Source organism: Neophocaena asiaeorientalis, unplaced genomic scaffold (assembly GCF_003031525.2).
Source record: "Neophocaena asiaeorientalis asiaeorientalis breed wild unplaced genomic scaffold, Neophocaena_asiaeorientalis_V1.1 scaffold544, whole genome shotgun sequence".
Taxonomy (NCBI): domain Eukaryota; kingdom Metazoa; phylum Chordata; class Mammalia; order Artiodactyla; family Phocoenidae; genus Neophocaena; species Neophocaena asiaeorientalis.
This window is the reverse complement of record NW_020173921.1, coordinates 299877-320889: the sequence shown is the minus strand read 5'-3', so window position 1 is coordinate 320889 and position 21013 is coordinate 299877. Positions and strand designations below refer to the sequence as shown.

Sequence of the window (21013 nt, the reverse complement as noted above, 5' to 3'; positions counted from 1 at the left end):
CGAGCCTCTCATTGCTGTGGCCTCTCCCGTTGCGGAGCACAGGCTCCAGACGCGCAGGCTCAGCGGCCACGGCTCGGGCCCAGCCGCTCCGCGGCATGTGGGATCCTCCCGGACCGGGGCACGAACCCGCGTCCCCTGCATCGGCAGGCGGACTCCCAACCACTGCGCCACCAGGGAAGCCCGATAACAGCATTTTATTCATTTATTAGATGAGGAAAATAAGGCCCACAGATATTACCTACGTAATCAGGAGAGCTAGAATTTAAACTGAGAAAGTGTAACTTAATTTCATAAGATACATTCTCTAAGCTATATAAATCTACCTCATTCCTTTTCATCATTGCACACCGCACATTATACCATGATATTTTAATTTAACAAATACCTTATTTTTGAACATTTAGATTATTTTCTTTTTTGAGGGGGCAGGGACATGAATATCCTTATTCACCTGGGTACAAGCGCATACATACAATCCAGTAAGATAAGCTCCTAGACATCTGTTGGATTAAAATTTAATCATTAAAAGGTACGTTGTTTGTGCATTTGTGTGTACAGGCGCATGTGACAACATTCAGTTTTCTTTAAAAAGCTGTGTATTTTATATTCCCTCTAACAGTACTCCTATCCCCAAATTCTTATCAACCCCTGACGAAGGTAAAAAATTTAAAGACTTCTAAAGGCTAAAAAAATACTGAGTTGCTCTAATTACCAGCCATCCTGGTTTTAGCAATAAAAGTCCCCTCATGTTCTGGAAAACTCCTCAGGTCCCACACAAACTGGGATCTTAGTCAACCTACTCATTACTAATGAGCTGAAGCATCACTTCGTATTTTCACTGAAGAGTTTAATTTCTCCTTCAGTAAACTGTCTATTTAGGTCTTTTGTTCATTATTTCTATGTATTTCTTGTCTTTTTTTCTTCTTGACTTAAAGATGCTCAGCATATATCAGCTATATTGCAGATTATTTCCTCTCAAATTATTGTTGGTTCTTTAAATTCCTTTTTGGTGCCACTTTTTTGGTACATAAATTTAAAAACATAAAAATTTAAAGCTCACCAGTTGCTCAATTTGCACTCGAGTTCTGAGTCTTATTTAGAAAGGTCTTCTACATTCCAAAATAAAATTTGATTTTCACTTTCTCCTAATGTTTTGTAAATGTTATACTGGATTTAAATTCTGAATTTGTTTAGTATATGGTAGGAGGCTTATAAAGATTTCATTTTTTATCTTTTATAGACTGTATTGAATTTCCACCTAAACGTATGAAAACTGTCATCTCTACAATATTGAATCTTCCCAAGTAGGAATGGATGAAGTTCTCCATTTATTTCAGTCTTCTATTATGTATTTCAATAAAGTTTGTAATTTCCACCCGGAAGATTCTGACATTTCTTATTATTCTATAGTTCACAGTTATTGGAAATGAGGTCATTTTCTATTACATCCTCCACCTGGTGAATGATCCTGTACATTTGTATCTGGACACCTTGATGAACTCTTCTTGTTAGGTCTATTAATTTGCCAGTTGGTTCTTTTAGATTTTCTTGGTAGAGGCTATCTGCAAATAACAGAAGTTACTTCCCCTCTTCTCTCCTCTCCCTTCCACAGTTACCCCTACGTTCTTTTCTATCTGACTAGGAATAGGATATGAACATCCCTGTCATATACGTGCCTTTAGTGAGAATGTTTCTTTCATTAGGTACGATGCTCACGGTAGGCTTCCTTTGCTAAACAACTTCTTTTCTTCCAATTTGGTAAGAATTTTCTCTAAACATCGTTAACTACAAATTGACTCTTACCAAATACTCTTTGGCATCTATTAAGATGGTTATGTTTCTCATTTATTCTCAATATATTAAAGCTACTTTATTTTCTAACATATCATCCTCGCCATCCTGGGATAAACCTAATCTTATAATTATGAAATATTCTCTTATTACAGCATAGTTTTTGAATTGCTAACATTTTTATTTATATTAAATTATTTGCCTGTACTTTCATAAGAGAGCCCAGTAAACAGCTTTCTTTTTGGTGTGCTATTACCATCTGGTTTCTGTCTCAGGATTATGATAGTTTAATAGAATAATTCAGAAAACTTTCCATTTTTTCCTATGTTCTATAAATAAGATTTATCTGTTACTTGAAGGTGACAGAGGAAGAAAAACTTGATTGTGTTTTTAGAAGTACATTTAATTGGCAAGTGGTTACATGTAATCTTATCTTATTCAACCAGTACATAAAACTTGAACATAAGTGACACAGTGAAGTCTGATATTACACATGGAATCAGCATACCTGGGAACTAGCAAGGTCTTCATCATACGCAAGTAGAACTTTTGTGTTTCAGTTGTTAGAACACTGATAGAAATTCTCACACTGTCAGTGTCCTACATCTCACAGGAGACAATTTTTTAAAAATAGGGTTCTTTAAGGATACGTTGAACAAAAACTCAAACAATGTCAAAATATGGGCTTAGCAATGTCTAAGTCACAACACAGAGCAGCTCGAAGACAAAGTACTTTTACGCTCCCCGGTTACGATAAAACATCAAGTCACCTTCGATTTAATCGTTTGGATGTGCTGCTCCACTTCCTCAATGTCTTCAGTGTTTTCCAGACGTTCGTAAGCAGCGCTTCTAGTGCCTTTGATCAGATTTAAAGGCAAGGCCGACATGCCATAGGCCTGAAAGAACAAAAGTAAAACACGTTTTGGTAATACTGTTTTATTTTATTTATTTTTTGGCTGCGCCATGAGGCTTGCGGGGTCTTAGTTCCCCAACCAGGGATCAAACCTGGTCCCCTGGCAGTGAGAGCGCCAAGTCCTATCCACTGAACCACCACGGAATTCCCTAGTAATACTATTTTAAACATATTATACAGAATTTTCAGGTAAAAAATGTCCTTTTAAGTAATAACAAAATGAGTAAGCAGTTGTGAAGGGGACAGTCACTGAAGAACAGAGGATATGGGAGTGAATCATGATTATATTGCCTCATAATTCTGTTTATTTCATATTTAGTTACATAGAGTTACGTCTGTAATACTATTCCTAGAATAGGTAATATCTATTTTTCAAAGGACAAGTTATAAAATTAATGGAAGTATAATACTTTATCAAAGTAATAACTCACAATTTCAGGCTAATCAGGGGTTAAGGTAGTATGAATCAGTAGAAACAATTTATAAAATTATTTTCTATGGAAAAACCCAATTTTATCCAAGTGTATACAGTAAACCCTTAGTAAAATGTAAGTATTTTAACATACATGTTATTTGATTAGCATACCAATGATCTGTATGTAGTTTATTTGTAAGTTCTAAATATTTAGTCTTTTCACTAAGTATTTTAAATATAATTCTTACAAGAAATTCTAGAATATTAATCGGCATTAAAAATAAACATATTATTTTCTATTACCCAATTCTATATTAGCCAGTCCCAAATGTGAAATTTTATTGTAACTATTAAAAACACTCAATGGCAACTGCCATGTGACCATTATTCAAAATCGTTACTGACCTTAAATCCTTAGAAGCAAAACTGACAACTATCACCTCTTGGTTGCAGCAATGGGCTCTAAAGTAGATACATCATGTATTTAGATCTTTCCATTTTCTTCCTGAGAACACAGCCAAACTACTTCAGCCAGCCTCCCTGAAGTTAGGTAGGGCCATGAGATTGAGTCCAAGCAATGAATGCGGGCAGAAGTGATAAACGCTACCTCTTAGGCTTAACCCTGAACTCTAAAATATCCTGAGTAATCCTGCATATTTTCTCTCATGCTCTCTGCTACCTGGCTGTCAACTCCCAGGATGATCTCAAATATGTTTAGTGTCGATTTTAATCACTTCAATATTCTCACTGAGTCTCCTTTAGACATTGATTAAACAAACCACAATTCATATAGGGAAGCATAAATTCTGACACATCAGGGTTGTTTTTAAATTAAGGGAGAATAGGAACAAAGAACATGATTAAAAGGAAATCCCAGAAAGCAACCAGTTCTATCAGGTAGTATCAACTCTATATAGCATGTTGTATTTAGATAATTAACTAGCTGAAATTATTACCTAATATGCAAATCCTTGCATTTTCTAAAGGAGAGATACTTAAAATCTTGCATTTTAAATATTGTTAAAACATAAATTAATGTTCTCATGATTTCCCCATCATCTGGAAACAAAAACAACAAGGAGAGGTTGGGGAAAGGTTCTATTTGTATTAGAAGAAAATATAATTTGGACAGAGTAGAATAATTTTCTTCTAACTAACTAAATTCTTATCTAACTTATACTCCTAATGACCTTGGTAAAATATAAAAAGGAAAAACATAATCAAGTTTATTTTTTTAACAGTAAATTGTATATCCTCAAACTACTGAAAATGTAAAGAAAAAAGCGTATGGAAGCCAAGGTGTCCCGGAGGTGGTTACTCTTCCCTTGTAGGAGTGTCCTAACCCTATTACCACTCTGACCTATCTGTTGTTCTAGTAGTTCCACACCTTTTAAACGGTAATGAAAAAAGTAACAGCACTTTAAGACTCTGATGAGCATACAGTATTACATGATTATTCACCGACTCTCCACACGCACATATCATTTTACCACAAGTCCACGTTGCTTTTTACAACCAACTGCCAGGGCAACATGATTTTGCTAAACCCAGTTTATGCCCAAGTATATTTTCCTGTCTTTCCAACCACCTCCGAACTAGGCTTATTTTATCCCAAATCTTGCTATTCTGCTTGATGGATCTGGGTCTCTAAATATACTAACCTCAGAACTCAATACTATTGGGTTGGCCAAAAAGTTCGTTTGGGTTTTTCCATACGACGTTATGGGAAAACCCAAACGAACTTTTTGGCCAACTCAATACTATTGGGTTGGCCAAAAAGTTCGTTTGGGTTTTTCCATACGACGTTATGGGAAAACCTGAACGAACTTTTTGGACAGTCCAATTATTTCCCGAGGAATCTGTACTCCAGTCAGCACAAAAAACGTGGCCACTACTTAAGAGTTTACTGTCAAAGACAAGGTCATCTAAATTCTCCTCACTGGTCTGCTGGTCTCACTTCCTAGAAATCCATCCGTTACACTGTTTCCAAAGTGATCTTGCTCTAACCCTCATGTAAGATTATGTCATTCCTCTGATTAGCATCCACTCAGATTCCCCAGGACCACGTGCTCTGGCGGCAGTCCCCAGGATTCTGCATCGGGGCCATCAAGACCACACAGGAGACAAGAGCAGGGAGCGTCGGTCTGCTGCTGCTGCTTCAGCCAGAGCCACACTACTCTGTTCACCTCCTTCTGTATGTATCAGAATTTCATGAATGACTGTTTGAAAATGTCACTTTACAACTTTTTTTTTTTCCAATGAGAGGTACAATTACTAGTCCTGTGAATAGACGCCACTATCTAATCCTGGCCTACGAAGCCCTTCGTGACCTGATCCCTACCACCCAAGCTCATGCCTCTAAATGGTTCACTGCTCCTCAGTCACTGCAGTTTCCGCATCCACACCTGTGTACATGCAGTGCCTCATCTGGAACACCCACGTCTCACCCTACCTCATTAGCCCAGCCCAGTGCCCCTCAGGTCTCAGCTTAATTACACCGCATCTGAGAAACCTTCCTTGATTTGTAATTGTGCCTTGCTTATAACTCAATTATAGTACAGAACACTGGACACTATTTGTCTGCGTGTCTGTTTTATCACTAGATCTGCCAAACTTAGCTAATCAGAATCATGTGGAAAGTTCGTTAACAATATAGATTTCTCAGCCAGACTAGTAATAACTGCAGTAGACTGTTTTGCATGTAAGGACTAGGTCTCAATTCTTCTTTTACCTACCTTTATTCCAAGAACAAATGTGTTCAATTAATAAAATAACTTCTCTAAGAAAATAATATTCAAACAAAAAAATGTTTTTCAGTGCCCTTTATTCACATGAACTTATTTCCTTACATGGAATTTACACATTTATTCGAAGAGTTAAACTGCATTCCTATAGCTTAAATAAACAGTTTAAAGTAAAAATTTTTTAAAGTAAAAACATGCCCTTGGTAACACCTTGTGGTAACATGGAACCAGAATACAACATCTTTTTGTGAATTATTAATTGTCTGAAGAGAACAAGAAAGTAATCATTGTTTTGGTTACCTAGATTTTAGCTTATTTTTGGATTACATGCTTAAATTTCAATGATTATCAGGAATTTTAAGTATAGTATTTAGATTAAGATAAACTTGACATAACACAGTACACAAAATATTTAATCACTACAACTTTAAGATCTTTAAACAAGAATCTTTTGAATTTAACCTCAGATTTCTTTGAAAAAAATGTATGAAGGCTATCATTTTTCAGAAACACAAAACTTCTATTGCTTACTACTGCCCTCTAGTGAATTACCAGAAAATCAACAAGGCTAAAGAGATCATATCATTTAAAATGCTTCCAGGTCAGCCATAATTGCTTCCAATTTTATTTGTTTCAACTTCCAAGAATAAATCACCACCTGTATTTTAAAAGCCAAATGTTTTGAAAGAATATATACAAACTACAAACATTTCTAATACCTTCTTGCCCCTACAAGAACAGCACTTTTCCCTGTACCTCTCTCTTCTGTGAAGGATGAGTTTCCAACCTATTAGCCTTGGATTAGAAAGGTCAGCGCCAAGCACTGCCTGTAAACTGAATATATGTCCTGCATATACTTATAACACCTATTATTCAAGGACACGGATGCTATCATGACTAAGGAAACAACTCAATGTGTATTCAATGAAGATTTCCCTTTTAAATATTCATTGATTCTAAAATATACATGTATTTTTTCACATTTATCATCAGTGAAATTTGGATGCATCTCACAAACACTGGCTAGGCAGAAGTCATGACGTAGTTGTCATTACCTGCACATTCACAAATTTGGTCATAGCTGGTTACATTATAGTTACTTCTCCAGTGGAGTTACCTGCATTCTTGGTACAACTCTTGAGTTTAACTGCCACTTACCATGTCTTATAAGATAGTGCTGCGATTTGACATCGAAGCAAAAAGTTAATGTGTAAGGAAAGACAGAACAAAGGAGCAAGCAGTGAAGCAAAAATTAACTGGAACAATGAGCATGATTCTATATTTTCTTGCAAAGCAATAATCAAAGGCTTTATAAGCTTAAGAAAGGAAGATGACCAAAGTAGAAGATATTTTGTACTTTGCTACTTAGGTAGCAAAAGAAGAAACAACAACAAAAACAGCTTAAACAGGTGTGTTAGCAGCTTCAAAGAACATCCCAGAGACAAGAATGGAGCACCCAAGAAAAGCTGTTAGCATCAACTCTCTTGATAGCCTAAAACAACCCTGTGGAGTGAAACATGGACATGAACAGCCAATTCAAAAAAGTGATTCAGAAGACTCACATTCCAAATGCGAGGTTTTAGAAATACCTTTACAACTTATTTCACTTATATTTTCCTTATCTTGCATGCAGAAGATTCATATGACTTTTTTTTTTTAACATAGGTAAGGCTAAAACACTTCTCTCATTAATATAAAACAAAAACTATAAATGATTAGAGAGCATGGGCAGGGCCTTTTCCTTACAGTGGTACATAAGGTGCATCTTACAAATCAGGTCACAGACTCAACGAAGCATACTATCACATAGAAGGCTGAGAAATTTAATTTTTAAAGTGGAGTTCTGTCTTCAAAGATTATTGAGAACCACTGCTCTATTTATTTCTATTTTCAAATCCTTAATTTAGCACTCTAGTTTTCTTTAATACATTAGTCTACATTTATAGTAAATATATTTATTAGCATAAATATATATATATAATTCATAAACTCCTGGAAGACATGTTCAATTTTTTTTACTGATAAGTGTACATAATAAGAAGTTCAGTAGTCGCTGTCTTTATAGGCACTTCAGTGGTCCATATGATACATTTTGTATGAAAATAGCACTATTCAACATTTCCCCACTTGGTGGCACCAAAAAATTAAAATATCTGCATAAATATTTGTGTCTAGAGGTTTTTTTGTTTGTTTTTAATTTAAAAAGTAGCAGATTCCCTTTCAATTAAGCTGAAAACAACAGGCAAGATAACATGTCATTTGACATTCTTCTCCGAAAATTAAGTGCCCAATTATTTGGCTATTCCTTGAGATGTGGTACAGTGGATATAATCTTGGTAAAATTTAAATTATCAACTAGTTTCTAAACTAAACAACAACGCATACCTAAGAAATTCACATTCAACTGACACATACATTACAAAAACTTCTGTAGTCTCAATACTGATAGCTACAGATTCAATAACAGACATAATCTTACCTTTAGTAATTAATTCCTTGTACTCAGGGTCAAAGTTCTCTAAGCATTAACTTCCCACTTTCGGTACATATTAAAACTAAACCTCTTCTATTCCCCATGCATATCTATTATACCCTCAATTCACGTTCTGCTCCAGTTCTTGAGTTTTCCCTAACTACTTCGGAGAAAACTTTGCTTTCACAAGCAAATATGATAATTAGTACCATTAGCCACCTACCAATAATAAAACCACTTATCAATAAACAGTTGATTTTCAACTAGTTTTTTTTGTTTTGTTTTGTTTGTTTGTTTTTTGCGGCCTCTCACTGTTGTGGCCTCTCCCGTTGTGGAGCACAGGCTCCAGACGCGCAGGCTCAGTGGCCATGGCTCACGGGCCCAGCCGCTCCGCGGCATGTGGGATCTTCCCGGACCGGGGCACGAACCCGCGTCCCCGGCATCGGCGGGCGGACTCTCAACCACTGCGCCACCAGGGAAGCCCTCAATTAGTTTTTAATAAAGTCTAAATAAGTATTATTGGCCCATTTTTCAGATGGGGAAGCTAGGACTCAGAAATTACATTTTACATGAAGACTCACACTCATGGCTAGTCTTCAGCTATGCATACCACGCTCCCCCTTAACCAGGGTCTTCTCTATCCCACCTAGGTAGTAAACCTGGCGAGACTGTGGTTTGGTAGCAAACCATTCTTCCACCCAGTTCTGAGCACATTCTGCAGTGCTATTTAAATGATGTTTATCTGTCTATCCACACACCCAAGAGTAACTCTTTGACTTACTCACCTTTTCATAATCCACATTCTCACTGACCATGACACAACTGCTGTTAACACCTGGTTTACTTTCACTGTGAGAGGGAAGCGGTGGAATCCGTAGCTTGAACCACATGAAACTGAATATTCAACAGTTTGAGCTCCTAGTGATTACTGATTGAGTGGCCAACAGATTCCAAGACTTGATGAATTGTTTAATTAAGTCCTCACAACCTTATTAAATATTACTCCCACTTTAGATGGGAAAGTAGTTCAAGAGACCCATGGACTTAAAAGGGACCCACATTTAAGCCTCTCCCCCAAGGATCATGACGGTACTGCTTATGCTACTTAAAGAAAACACACACGGTAACTCCTAGGTAGGTAACCCCTAGGCAGTCTCACCTGGTGCCTATAACACTGGACCCTCCCCGTTGGGCTCAGGCCTTTGGTGACCCCTCCTACCTACTCAGCAGCGTGTTTTTCTGGTTCCCACCATCAGGTCCTCTGATTGTTTCATCAATGGCCTTCAGCCCAGCCCTCTGCATTCCAGAAAAAGTAAAGCTCTTCTAAGGCTATCTTAACTAAGTCAGTATGATTATTATATTTGGTTTCATTGCATAAATGGTAATTTTCACAGTTTCCATTTGAATATAAACTATATTAGCTTGAAATATTTATCTTTACAATATCGTTCCTACAGGGAAGCTCTCTTTCAAAGAGTTTTAATAATTTCACCCATTTTCCCCACTCCCACTCATCAGCCCCAGAGCTTACTGAACTCAGACCCACCGGAGTAATACTGTTAAAATGTTAGTCAGATCCTATTACTTTCCATTTAGAACCTTCCAGTAGCTTCTAACCTCAGTCGGAATGAAATCCAAAACCCTAACCACGGTCCACGAGGCGCTATAAAACATGCCCTCATCCATGCTCGCCACCCTCCCCAGTTTCCTGAGCTCCCACACGCCAGCTTTGCCTCCTGCTAACTGTCTGAGCACAGCACAGGTTGCTCACCCCAGGACTTCTGCACTCACCTCCCCTCGTGGCTGGCTGTCCTTCCACCTCACTCAGGTCTCTGCTCAAAGGTCAGAGGAGCTACTCCTGACCTGTCACTACCGCCTGTGCCCTACACTGTGCCGTGTGAGCATGTTCACAGCGCCCACCACTCGGCCGTCCGAAGACAATGCTCCACGGGCCTCTCATTTCTGCGCATCTTGCAAGCCAGGCACTAACTGCCCTTCTCTCTTCTGTGCTGTCTTTCCAAGAATGCTTGTGCAGCAAACAGCCTGGGAAGACCAAGACAGCGTTCCCCTGGAGCGAGAGCAAGCACGTTTCCTGTCCGTTAATGAAGACTCGGCCTCCCTGCACTCAACGGTCCTCAGCTTTGTGACAGTCTCGATGGGCGCTCTTCACGTCGCCCCACGGGAGTCGGGACTCAGGAGACGGGCGCAAGACAACGTGCTCCCGTGGCTGCTGCCATTGCTGTGCAGCAGAAAGTTCTTCTCTGACCAAAAGCCTTGCACCTCTGACCAACATCCAGGGCACTGCAGCAGACTACAAGCTACAAGCAGGGTAAAATCGCAGACCCCTCGTGGTTCCTGAGGATGACCTTACATGTTGGTTTCCTCTTTTTCAGTTCATTTCTCCCGACTCATCTTTCACTGAGTGTTATATCCTCATCTCCCTATACTTCTCGAAGCACTTTTACAAAAAGTGTCGTTTGACCTTCAAAAATCCCTAAGAGGCATTTTCTTATTCCCATCTAATGGGGAAAACACTGACCCACGAAGGGTAGAAGACAAACCCAAGATCAGCATACGTATCAGTCACAGAATAGCAATTAGTTAGTCCAGGTCTAACTCCTCATGTGTTATTAGCCTGTGAATGTTTCCTAAAAGACAAGTCACAGGTAGTATATATATTCTCTGAGACGGGAAGATAGTTACCCACTGATGTATTCCTTGTGTAGTAATACATGAAAAAAGCAAAAATGGCAATGAATAATAAAACTGAATACTCAGTCACCTGAAAGACACTAAAATGCATGATTTTAGACTTCTTTTATTGTACATTATGACACGTGAGTGATTATGCAACAAAACCAGATTCTGCTATCACACGAATAGCCCGTTTCTTTTATGTCTAAAGGGAGACATTGGAACAATACCCAAAATGTTTTCTTTATGACCAGCATTTTTCATCTTTGCATCAATCAAGAATGCCCTAAACATAAACTCCATTAATCTGAAAAAGGTTCCATATAATTTAAAGCTTCCTGCACAACTCTCTTTTGGGAGGCAAGTAAGAAGCATTTTTACTGGCTTCTCCTCTATAATTTGAGCAAAAAACTCAAAAAGCACTCTGCACACAAGTCTGTCAGGCTATTATAAGTCATATCGTACCATTCCCAGAGAGACCGGAAAAAAAAAAAAATCAAAGTCTCTGAAAGTATAAGATTAGGTTCTTTATACTAGAGAAATATCAAGTGATGTAAAATATCTGATTTTAAAAGCCCTATATCCCCATATAGGATAAATCTACTGAATCCATAACAGGTACTGATCTATGGTTCAGAGTTCTAATATGCTTATAAATCGCTAAATCTATTACTGCCTAGTATATAACCACTTCAAGGTTCACAAGTTATAAAGTCTGTTTCTGAATGTTAAACTTCACAAATACAGATAAAATGATTATGACCAAGTAGTTAAAAATCTACCCTCCTCTCAAGAAAAATGAAGAAAGTACTAGATATTAAAGAGGAAAACAGAGCTAAACTGAACATACCAATAAGGTAACAAAACTGCATCATAAAGTGGTTCTTTAATTTTAACTCAATTATTACCATTATACTTACTGTGTAGATTATAGCTGCCAACATTCCAATCAGGGTCAGAGAACTAATGGAAAATGACAAGGCAGCTAAACCATCTGCAAAAGAGGAAAAACACTGTTAAAAATGTACAGCTATTCAAATGTTTATATTCAATGAATCAACAGAAATATAAAAATTGGGTTTCTTACACATTCCAAAGGAATAAACCCAATATGCATTACCCCATTCTTGAAGTGCTAACTCCAAGTGGAAAGGAGTTTTTAAATAGCTCTTCATAAATGGATTTGTTAAAGATCTTTCAGACTAAGACTTTCTTTCTTTCACCTCTTAAAATTAAAGAGGGAAACTACTGCCTAATTATTGAGCCTAAAAAGAAATCAGCAAAATACTAGATGCTCAAAAGTTGGCCAAAAAAATGCCCTGGCCTTTCTCAAAGGCAGCCCTCGAGAAATAACATGATAGGAATGCCACTGACCTTGGCCCTATCTTCCCTCTCCACTCAAACTCCTAGTTCCTCTGTTCTTAAATTTCAAGTAAGTTTTTAAAACTTAGCCTAGAACTAAAATCGTAAGGAGTTTACTTCCCTCTTTAACTTGAAAGGAGCTAGCATGCTCCCTTAGTGAGGGGGGGAGAAGCAAACAAACAGAAAATAAATTCAAACATAATACCAAAACAGGAATACTATGCTGACAAGTTAGATTTAGGAAACGTTTTAAAGGAAGGCCAATGAGTGAGTAGTGAGAGTGACACTTTCAAATAAACATACCAGATAATACAAGGAAATATGCAAATTTGAATATTCTTAAATTGGAGTAATACTAATTGTTCTAGTTTTAATACAGGTTCTATTGGACCTGTACTGATCTAGTTTAAATGCAGGTACTGTGGAACCAAATATAATTTTTTAATTAATTTAATATATCAATACTAAATAATAATAGAATGACCCATCCTATTAAAACTCACATCTCAGTTTTAAAATATAACACTTAGAGAGAGCATACTATTAACAAGTTCAGAAACTATTCAAGACAAACTTTTAAGCCTTAATTTTTTTAACTGTCATACATTTTATTAAATCAAAGACCATTGGTGCTGTTACTTTCTTGATCTTACTAGAAGTATCAACAGAAAGTATTCACACAACTAGGAGAGGTCTGGCATTTGGCTGATAGCCATTTTAAGGTACCTCCACTTACAAAATACATCACAAAATCAGAGATATGAAAATGTTCAAAAATATGCATCTTAGAATTGATAAAGTAGAGTGTTCTGCTAAGATATCTGGCTAATCTATAAGTTGATATTACTAAAAGTGATAAGCAAAATGTACTCTAAAATATGGTGCTTAAGATGGGAGGTTTTTTAAATGTTAAGACTCAGGAGATTACAGCAAGTACAGTAATGCTACCTATTATAATCATTGATTCAAGTTATGCTAACACTCAAAGACTAGCAAAACTTATAGGATAATGTTTAGGGCAGAAGAGTAGCTACTAAAGAGACCTGAAGGAGTTAACTGCAGGAAAAGAAGCAATTTATTTCTCAGCAACAGGCTCAGGTACATAAATCCTGACATGCAGTATCAGTATATGCCAGACCCGCTATCCGTATTCTTGCTGGTATCAGCAAGGTATTAATGGACCACAATTTACAAGATGAAATCTTAAGTGGAAAGCAAGAAAATTAAGAAGTTGTACAGCAAAGACTCCAAGACCTAATTTAACCATCATTTAACGTTGTATCTGGGTAAAGAGAAAGTGTTGATCAAAGAATGTACAGTACCTAATAAAAAGAATAAATACAAAAGCAATACGAATTTTCAGCATAATGTTTATAAAATAAGTTCTCGAGCTTTCTTTGAAAATAGTTCAAAGGCACATGAAATTCTCAGTAATAAAATACACACTCTTATTTGATATCAGTTTCTAACACCAACTATATTTTTCAATGATTAAGCAACTTTCTTAAGCTAACTTCCTAAACCTGCTTTTTTGTTACTCTCTAAAAACCAAGGTCATGTTGATTAAGAGAAGGAAAACTTAGACCTTTTGGTGACGTAAATTTATAATAAGCTATTATTTCATCCACATAAAACCTCTGTAATTTATATTCCACAAAAAGATTACTTAATCACGATCAAATAGCAATATAGGGTTCTCTCAGTTAAAAATTAAAAACACCAGTATATCTAGCACATTTCTTTAACATATTATTCTATATTATCCTAAGTGAATTAAAGACCACATAGAAATTATAAGACCTTTACCGCTAAAATACTTTGAAGATTACATTGTCTTTTCAACATGGTAATTTTATGAAGGAGTCAAGAGACTTCTAGCTAGATGGCTAGAAGTCTCAGCAACACAAAGTTCCTAATTTGTCTAACATCCTTTTAACCACAGGTTAAAAGAATTATGAAGTTAATTTTTAACAGTGTAAAAATAGACTACTTATGAAAAAAGTTGCAAGGGTCATGAAATATGAATTATTATGGATTTTATTTTTTAAAAGAATACTTACGACTACTTCCAAGTTCTTCAAACAGGAACTTCACCTTTTCCCACTCTGTAGAATTTTTGTTATCGGGAAGATTCAATGGAACAAAAGCACTGTGAAGGAGAAAATAACAGTTTAATGGTTTTAAGGACAAAAGGTCAAATAAAATGACCTGAAACTCAATTTTTAGTAAGTTTTTAAACCAAGATCAACTTTCCCCCCAAGAGAATTAGCAAATCAAATCTGCACCAAGTACAGAGAGGTGTTGAGAAGTTGCTTATCTATGTGTTATATCACAAATTTGTTTTAATGGCTTAATTACTGTATTCAGCATAATTAGTTTCCTTTGTAATCCTGCTTATTTTATTTTTTGCATTTAGAACTATTTTGAGAAGGAGCCATAGGCTCAAGATGGTCAAAAAGGTCCACAGCACAAAACAGGTTAAGAATTCCTTTGTTAAATCAGGAGAACAGAATGTAAATATTAGGTAATGATTTCAGTATATTTATATGCATAAAAAAGAACAGAAAGGAAATACACCAGAATTAGCAGTAAATATCTCACTGTAGAATCAGGGGTGCTTTTTACTTTCTTCTTAGTATTTTTCTGTATCCTTCAAGATTCTACCTAATATACATAATGAAAGTAAGTAGTTTCTATTTATTTTTCAATCGACAGCTGAGAGAGAGACAGACCGACAGAAAGGCGCTTTATTATCTAGCTCAGAAGCAAGAAGAGACTAAAGTAGAGGGCTCAGTATCCCTTAGATTGTATATATGGAGAATCAAACAGGAATGTAAGAAGTAACTCTAATACTACCTCCTTTCCAACCTAATTTTAATTGTAAGCAAAGCAGTAACATCTATCCTTTTTTGTGACGAAGAAATACTGCATGAGTTCACCAATAAATTTAAGTACCTGCCCTGATAATGTAAGCAAGTAAAACAAAGTAATTATTCTAATTTTAAAAAATTTCAAAAACCTTTACTCCTTGGTACTACCGATACTTTTTATTCTTATAAAAAGATGAATCATCAAACATGTCATGAGGTTATTTAAATTTCTAACTATTTGCACTGACATCAGTTTACTACACTCTTCTCAATCTTGGAGATTTACTTCTCACTACTTTTAGAAAGAAAAGTGATTACTCACAGGGATAGAGCAATAAATGTAAAGAGCTCATTATTTGCTGCCCTGGTTATAAAATCAAAAACAATTAAATAAAAGCAGAGGGTAGAATCAAAAAACAAACTCTTGCATATTATACTTCTACAATGATATTAACTTATATATCAGCATTTAAACAAAAATATAAATCAAGCAAGAAAGAACTATCTATGTAATATGCCTCTATTTTATTTGAACAGTTTTTTTCCAGAGACACATACATATATTTTTTTTTTGAAAAGTGTATCTTGAACGTGTTAGTTGGAATAACCACTTCTGTGAATATGGGGGAAAACTTCTATATTGTATAAAATATCACCTAAAGCCTATTAAAATAGAAATACATGTCACAAATACCTAAAAATAGCATTCCTACTTAGAACATTCAGTATCTATGTCAGTTTTAGGTAATCACACGTTCTGTCCAGTGGTAGAAGAAAAGCAATTAGCTCTCTCCATCTTGACACTTTCATGTTCTAGCGGCTGAGCAGGGCTCCTGAGCAGTTCAAATATTTAATGAAGAATAACACAAGAGGAAACTTGACATGACCAAAAAATTAAAAATAAGAATAATAATAATAAAAGGTTAAATGGCCCAAACGACGGTCAGAACGACTTCAGGAAAATACTTATTCTGAAGCAATCCAGCAGAGCGCTAACATCTCAGCACTACTATTTTAGGTACAACTAGAGGTAGTAGCAAAAGCACAAGCCCAGAGCAGGCTCCTCAGCCACCTGGCCACCAGTGCTGTGTAATCCAAGAAACAGACATAAAGTATCTTCTCATAAGCTAAGAGTAACATCCAGAAGCAGAATTCAAACGAGTCACAACTAAATATGTCTATATGTCCTGGGCAATAATACTCAAAACATTTAACCACCAATACGGCAAAGGCACTAACCAATCAACGGACGCTGGCCTTGGTCCTGAAGACCCTGCTAAACCGGGCTTTACCCTTTGACTGCGCTGAGGGTGAAGTAAGAGGCTCAGGAAGGTGGAGCATTTCAACTTTTAACAACCAGAAGGGCCCAAGCAGTGTTCACGGCCAAATACCAGCCCCGCAGACTAAGACCTGCTGGGAGCACCTCCTAACAGATGCAGAGGCCGCTTCAGCCAGATGAGCCTGGACCACAGCCAGAGTCATTTTGAAGGGGAGGCAGCACTTGTAAGATTCTCAGGCCTTTACCAAATGGTGACGGTCCTCAAGTAACCGAGAGTGTAATGGGATTTGTGTGGTAGAAAGGTACAGATACTTTCTTCATCTCAGTCCCTCTCAAAAAACTGGATACATTGTGTGTCAGCTTTCAAAGACACACAATGCTAGACCAAGATAAGAACCAGAATCTCGTGAGATTATAAATTTCCCTTAGGCTCTTAACAATAGTAAAACTGCTTAGAAAAAATATTTTACATCCCATCTGACTGAGTGAATTAGCTTAATACAGATTATCTCTTCAGGAAGAGACAAAGGAAAGGCTAACGAGAATTTCGGTGGATATGGAACTGAAATGAATTCAGCAGAACTGAAAATAAGATTTTCACCTCCTACACTCAAATGACAAGTCCTATTTATCTTCCAAATAGCCTGTTTCTTCCCCCTCTGCTCTCCGTAACTACTCTGGTTCAGGCCCTCACCTCTCACCTGAACTATGACAGTGGTCACTAAGTGGCCTTCCCAGCTACCATTTATATTTCACTCCCTGACCAACTCCCAAATGCCCCTTTTGACGCATCCTTCAGTGTTAGAACCAATTCACACATATTTGCTTTCCCGCGTTCACACACCAACCACATACACACCTGCCCTGCCTTTCAGTTGCTCAGCAGGATAAAACGCAATGTCTTGAACACTGTAAGTAAGACCCAGAGTCCACCTATGTGGCTAAGGTCATGGTCTGTCACTTGCCACCGGACACCTGAAATGTCACATCTTACTTTTTTTTTCTTGTACCGAGGGAGGGAGGATTTAAATTTACATTGTACTTTTTATATCATTCTTTAACTATTCCATGCTAACTTCAGTCTCTCAGTTACCATATGTTACAGACTCAGCTGTGTCCCCTCCCCCCAAAACTGCTATGTTGAAGCGCTAACCCCCAATGGGAACGGGAACGGTACTTGGATACAGGGCCTTTCGTAAGGTAATTAAGGTTAAATAAGGCCCTAAGGGTGAGGCTCTGATCCGATAGGATTGGTGTCCTTGTAAGAAGAGGAAGAGACACCAGGGCTCTCTCTCCCTGCTGCCAGCAGAGAGGAAAGGCCATGTGAGGACACGGTGAGAAGGTGGCCATCCACAAGCCAAGGAGAGAGCTCCCACCAGAAACCAAACTCACTGACACCTTGATTGTAGACTTCTAGCCTCCAGAACTATGAGAAAACTAGTGTCCACTGTTTAAGCTAGCCAGCCTGTGGTATTTTGTTAAGGTAGCCAAGTAGACTAATACAGATTTTGGTACCATGAAGCGGGTTGTTACTTTGTAACAAATACGTAAAAAATGTGCATGTGACTTTGGTACTCAGTGATAGGGAGAGGCCTAAAGAGTTTTGAGGTTGCACGCCAGAAAAAGCCTAAGCGGCCTTGAAGGGGCTATTGATAAAAATGTGAATGTTACAGGCAATTCTGTTGAGGACTCAGAAAGAAAAGAGGAGCGCTACAGAGAACCCGTCTATCATCTTGGAGAAGACATACATCACCACGAATAGAATGCTGGTAGAAATATGGACACTAAAGGTCATTCTGGGGAGCTCTCAGCTGGAAATGAGGAACATGTTAATGGAAACTGAAAGAAAGGAGATCCTTATTAGAAAGCGACTGAGAGCTTGGTTGAATTGTTTTGTAGTGTTTTGTGGAAGGCAGAACCTGTAAGAGATAAAATGGGATATTTAGCTGAGGAGAATTCTAAGCAAAGTGCTGGAAGAAGCTGATTGGTTTCTCCTTACCATTTATAGTAAAGAGAGACAGCAGAGAGGTAGGTTAAGCAAAAAGGAAGCAGCCTATATCCATATTGCAAAAAATGAGAAAGGATGCTCTAAGAGTGTGGCTGAACAACCATTTGACAAGGAGATTAGTGTAGGTGGAAACCATGGATTTAATCAGCTATCTCAGCAGAAGACAGGAAGAGAGACAGGGTGACACTAGCAGAGACACGGCCAACTTGAACTAAGGGAACAGAGATGAGACAAAATAAAGGAAGGCAATGAGACTTTGGGGATTCTACAGTACAGGGTGATAGTTATTTAGCTGAGAACATGCTTTATCTTTCAAGAAAACCCAAGAATGACCCCAAAGGCAATTCAGTTATCACCAGGGCTGCCACTTCTACTGCCCCAAGGGGGCAAGGCTGTTTCCTCCTCAACTTCAGAGGACAGGGTACCCCCCGCCCTCCACTCAGCTTTAGCTGCCAGGGAGCTGCTGCAGAGTCAAGGGGGCAGGACCCACACCCAGAATCAAGGGGGCAGGCGGGGCCGCTGCCCAGGGCCATGGCAGTGACCTGCCCCTCGGGGGCCTGCAGGGCAGAGCATCCATCCAAGATGCTTAGTCTTGAGCCTTAAGGTCTGAGGGAATTTGCCTTGTTAGGTTTTGAACCTGCTTGGCTCCCATCACTTTTTCTTTCCGATTTCTCCCTTTTAGAATGGAAATGCCTATCCTATGCCTGTCCCACCTTGTATCTTGGAAGCACATAACTTGTCCAGTTGCACAGGTTCACTGCTGGGGAAGAATTCTGACTCAGGAGGAATCAGTCTCACCCATACCTGACCTAGATGTAGTTTAGATGAGACTTAGGACTCCGACTAGATGCTGGGTTAAGACTTTGGAGGCTTGTTGGGATGAAGTAAATGCATTTTTTCTGTGAGAAGAACATGAATTCTGGGGGGCCAGAGAACAGAGTGTAGACTGAACTTGCCCTCACAAAATTAATGCTGAAGCCCGAACCCCCAACGGGATGGTATTTGGATACAGGGCCTTCAGGGAGGTAATTAAAGTTGAATGAGGTCATAACGGTGGGACCCTAGCCCAACGGGATTGGTGACCCTACAAGAAGAAGAGGAGACCCTGGAGATACTCTCTCCTCCTTGAAGCACAGAGGAAAGACCAGGTGAGGACACAGTGAGAATGACACCGTCCCTGAGCCAGGAGGAGAGTCCTCACCAGAAACCAAACTTGCCCACACCCTAATCAGGACTTCAAGCCTCCAAAACTGTGAGAAGATAAACACCTGCTGTTCACAGCAGTGTGAGCAGACTAATACAGGTGACCCTTGAACAATACGGGGGTTAGTGGCACCAACCCTCCACGCAGTCAAAACTCTGAGCATCAACTTATACTCGGCCCCCCAGACATGGTCCCACCACGTCCACAGTTCCTCAGCACCCACACACTCCACCAATCATGTCGTACTGTAGTGTTCACTACTGAAAAACACCCACGTATAAGTGGACCTGCACAGTTCAAACCCATGTTGTTCAGGGGTGAAGTATACATTACACCTGCTGTTCATCTTTATTCTAGTGTGCTGACCAACTTCCACTCCATCAAATTTTGATTCCAAGGTTACTTCCTCTTATGTCTTACCTGATTCTGCAAGGCAGAACCTGCTACTCCACCATCAACACCTGGCGTCTATCTCTTATTAGAGCCCTTAAATATTGTAACTCAGGTTATCTATTTGCATCTCTCCCCATGTGAACCTTGAGGACAAACATCACGACCCTCCAACCTTATTCCCAAGACTACCCAACCCACAGGAGTTCCAAGTGTTAGCTGCGTGAATTAGTTAAACCTAGACCACGTTTTTGCCATAAAATTATCTCTTTTATCAGAAAAAAATACATCACTTAACAAAAACTAGAAGTGTGTCACCTTCAAGAAAGTTTCAGGAAATGCAGTCAATCAGTTAACCTAAATGCATCTCATTCAAATACTCACACACGGTAACCAAACACTACTTGTCTTTTAGTCGCAAACTTCTGGCTTGTGAAATAGAGGAGTCCACACACTCTCCCCTACATCAGTGTCCTGGGCAGATGCCTTCACCTCAAATTCGGAGAAGAAAATAAAGGCAATCAGAGAGGAACTCCTTCATTTGCCCGCCAAACCTCTGCACCTACCTGGAACTCTTTCCATTCTTATCCCTCTCAGAACCACAGAGGAAACGTCCTTCCCCCCCCGTGACTGGAGCCTCCCACTGCCTGAGCACTTTGGACGCCCTTCCTGCTCTCGTTACCCCCCAACAGCCAACACCATCAACTCCACCAAAACAGGGTCCCGGTACTAAGAAAGGCAGGAGGCGACACAGGGAGCACCGCACAGCAGTCATTTAGCTTACTGCCCACACTTGACACAGGATAAAGCTCATTTTCTTCATTGGATGTTGCTACTGGAAAAGGGCAGAGACTAAAACTTGAGTTTCCT

At 38.5% G+C, this 21013-nt stretch overlaps 1 protein-coding gene across 1 annotated transcript in view; it reads right to left on the bottom strand.

Moving 5' to 3' along the window:
* Positions 1–21013, bottom strand: part of LMBRD1 (LMBR1 domain containing 1) — a 115163-nt gene that overhangs the window by 49328 nt on the left and 44822 nt on the right. The window contains exons 6-8 of the mRNA XM_024752146.1: positions 14453–14541; positions 11951–12024; positions 2562–2687 (exon numbers count right to left, since the gene is read on the bottom strand). Of these exons, the coding sequence (XP_024607914.1) occupies positions 2562–2687; positions 11951–12024; positions 14453–14541 (289 nt within the window). The remainder of the gene's footprint in view (positions 1–2561; positions 2688–11950; positions 12025–14452; positions 14542–21013) is intronic.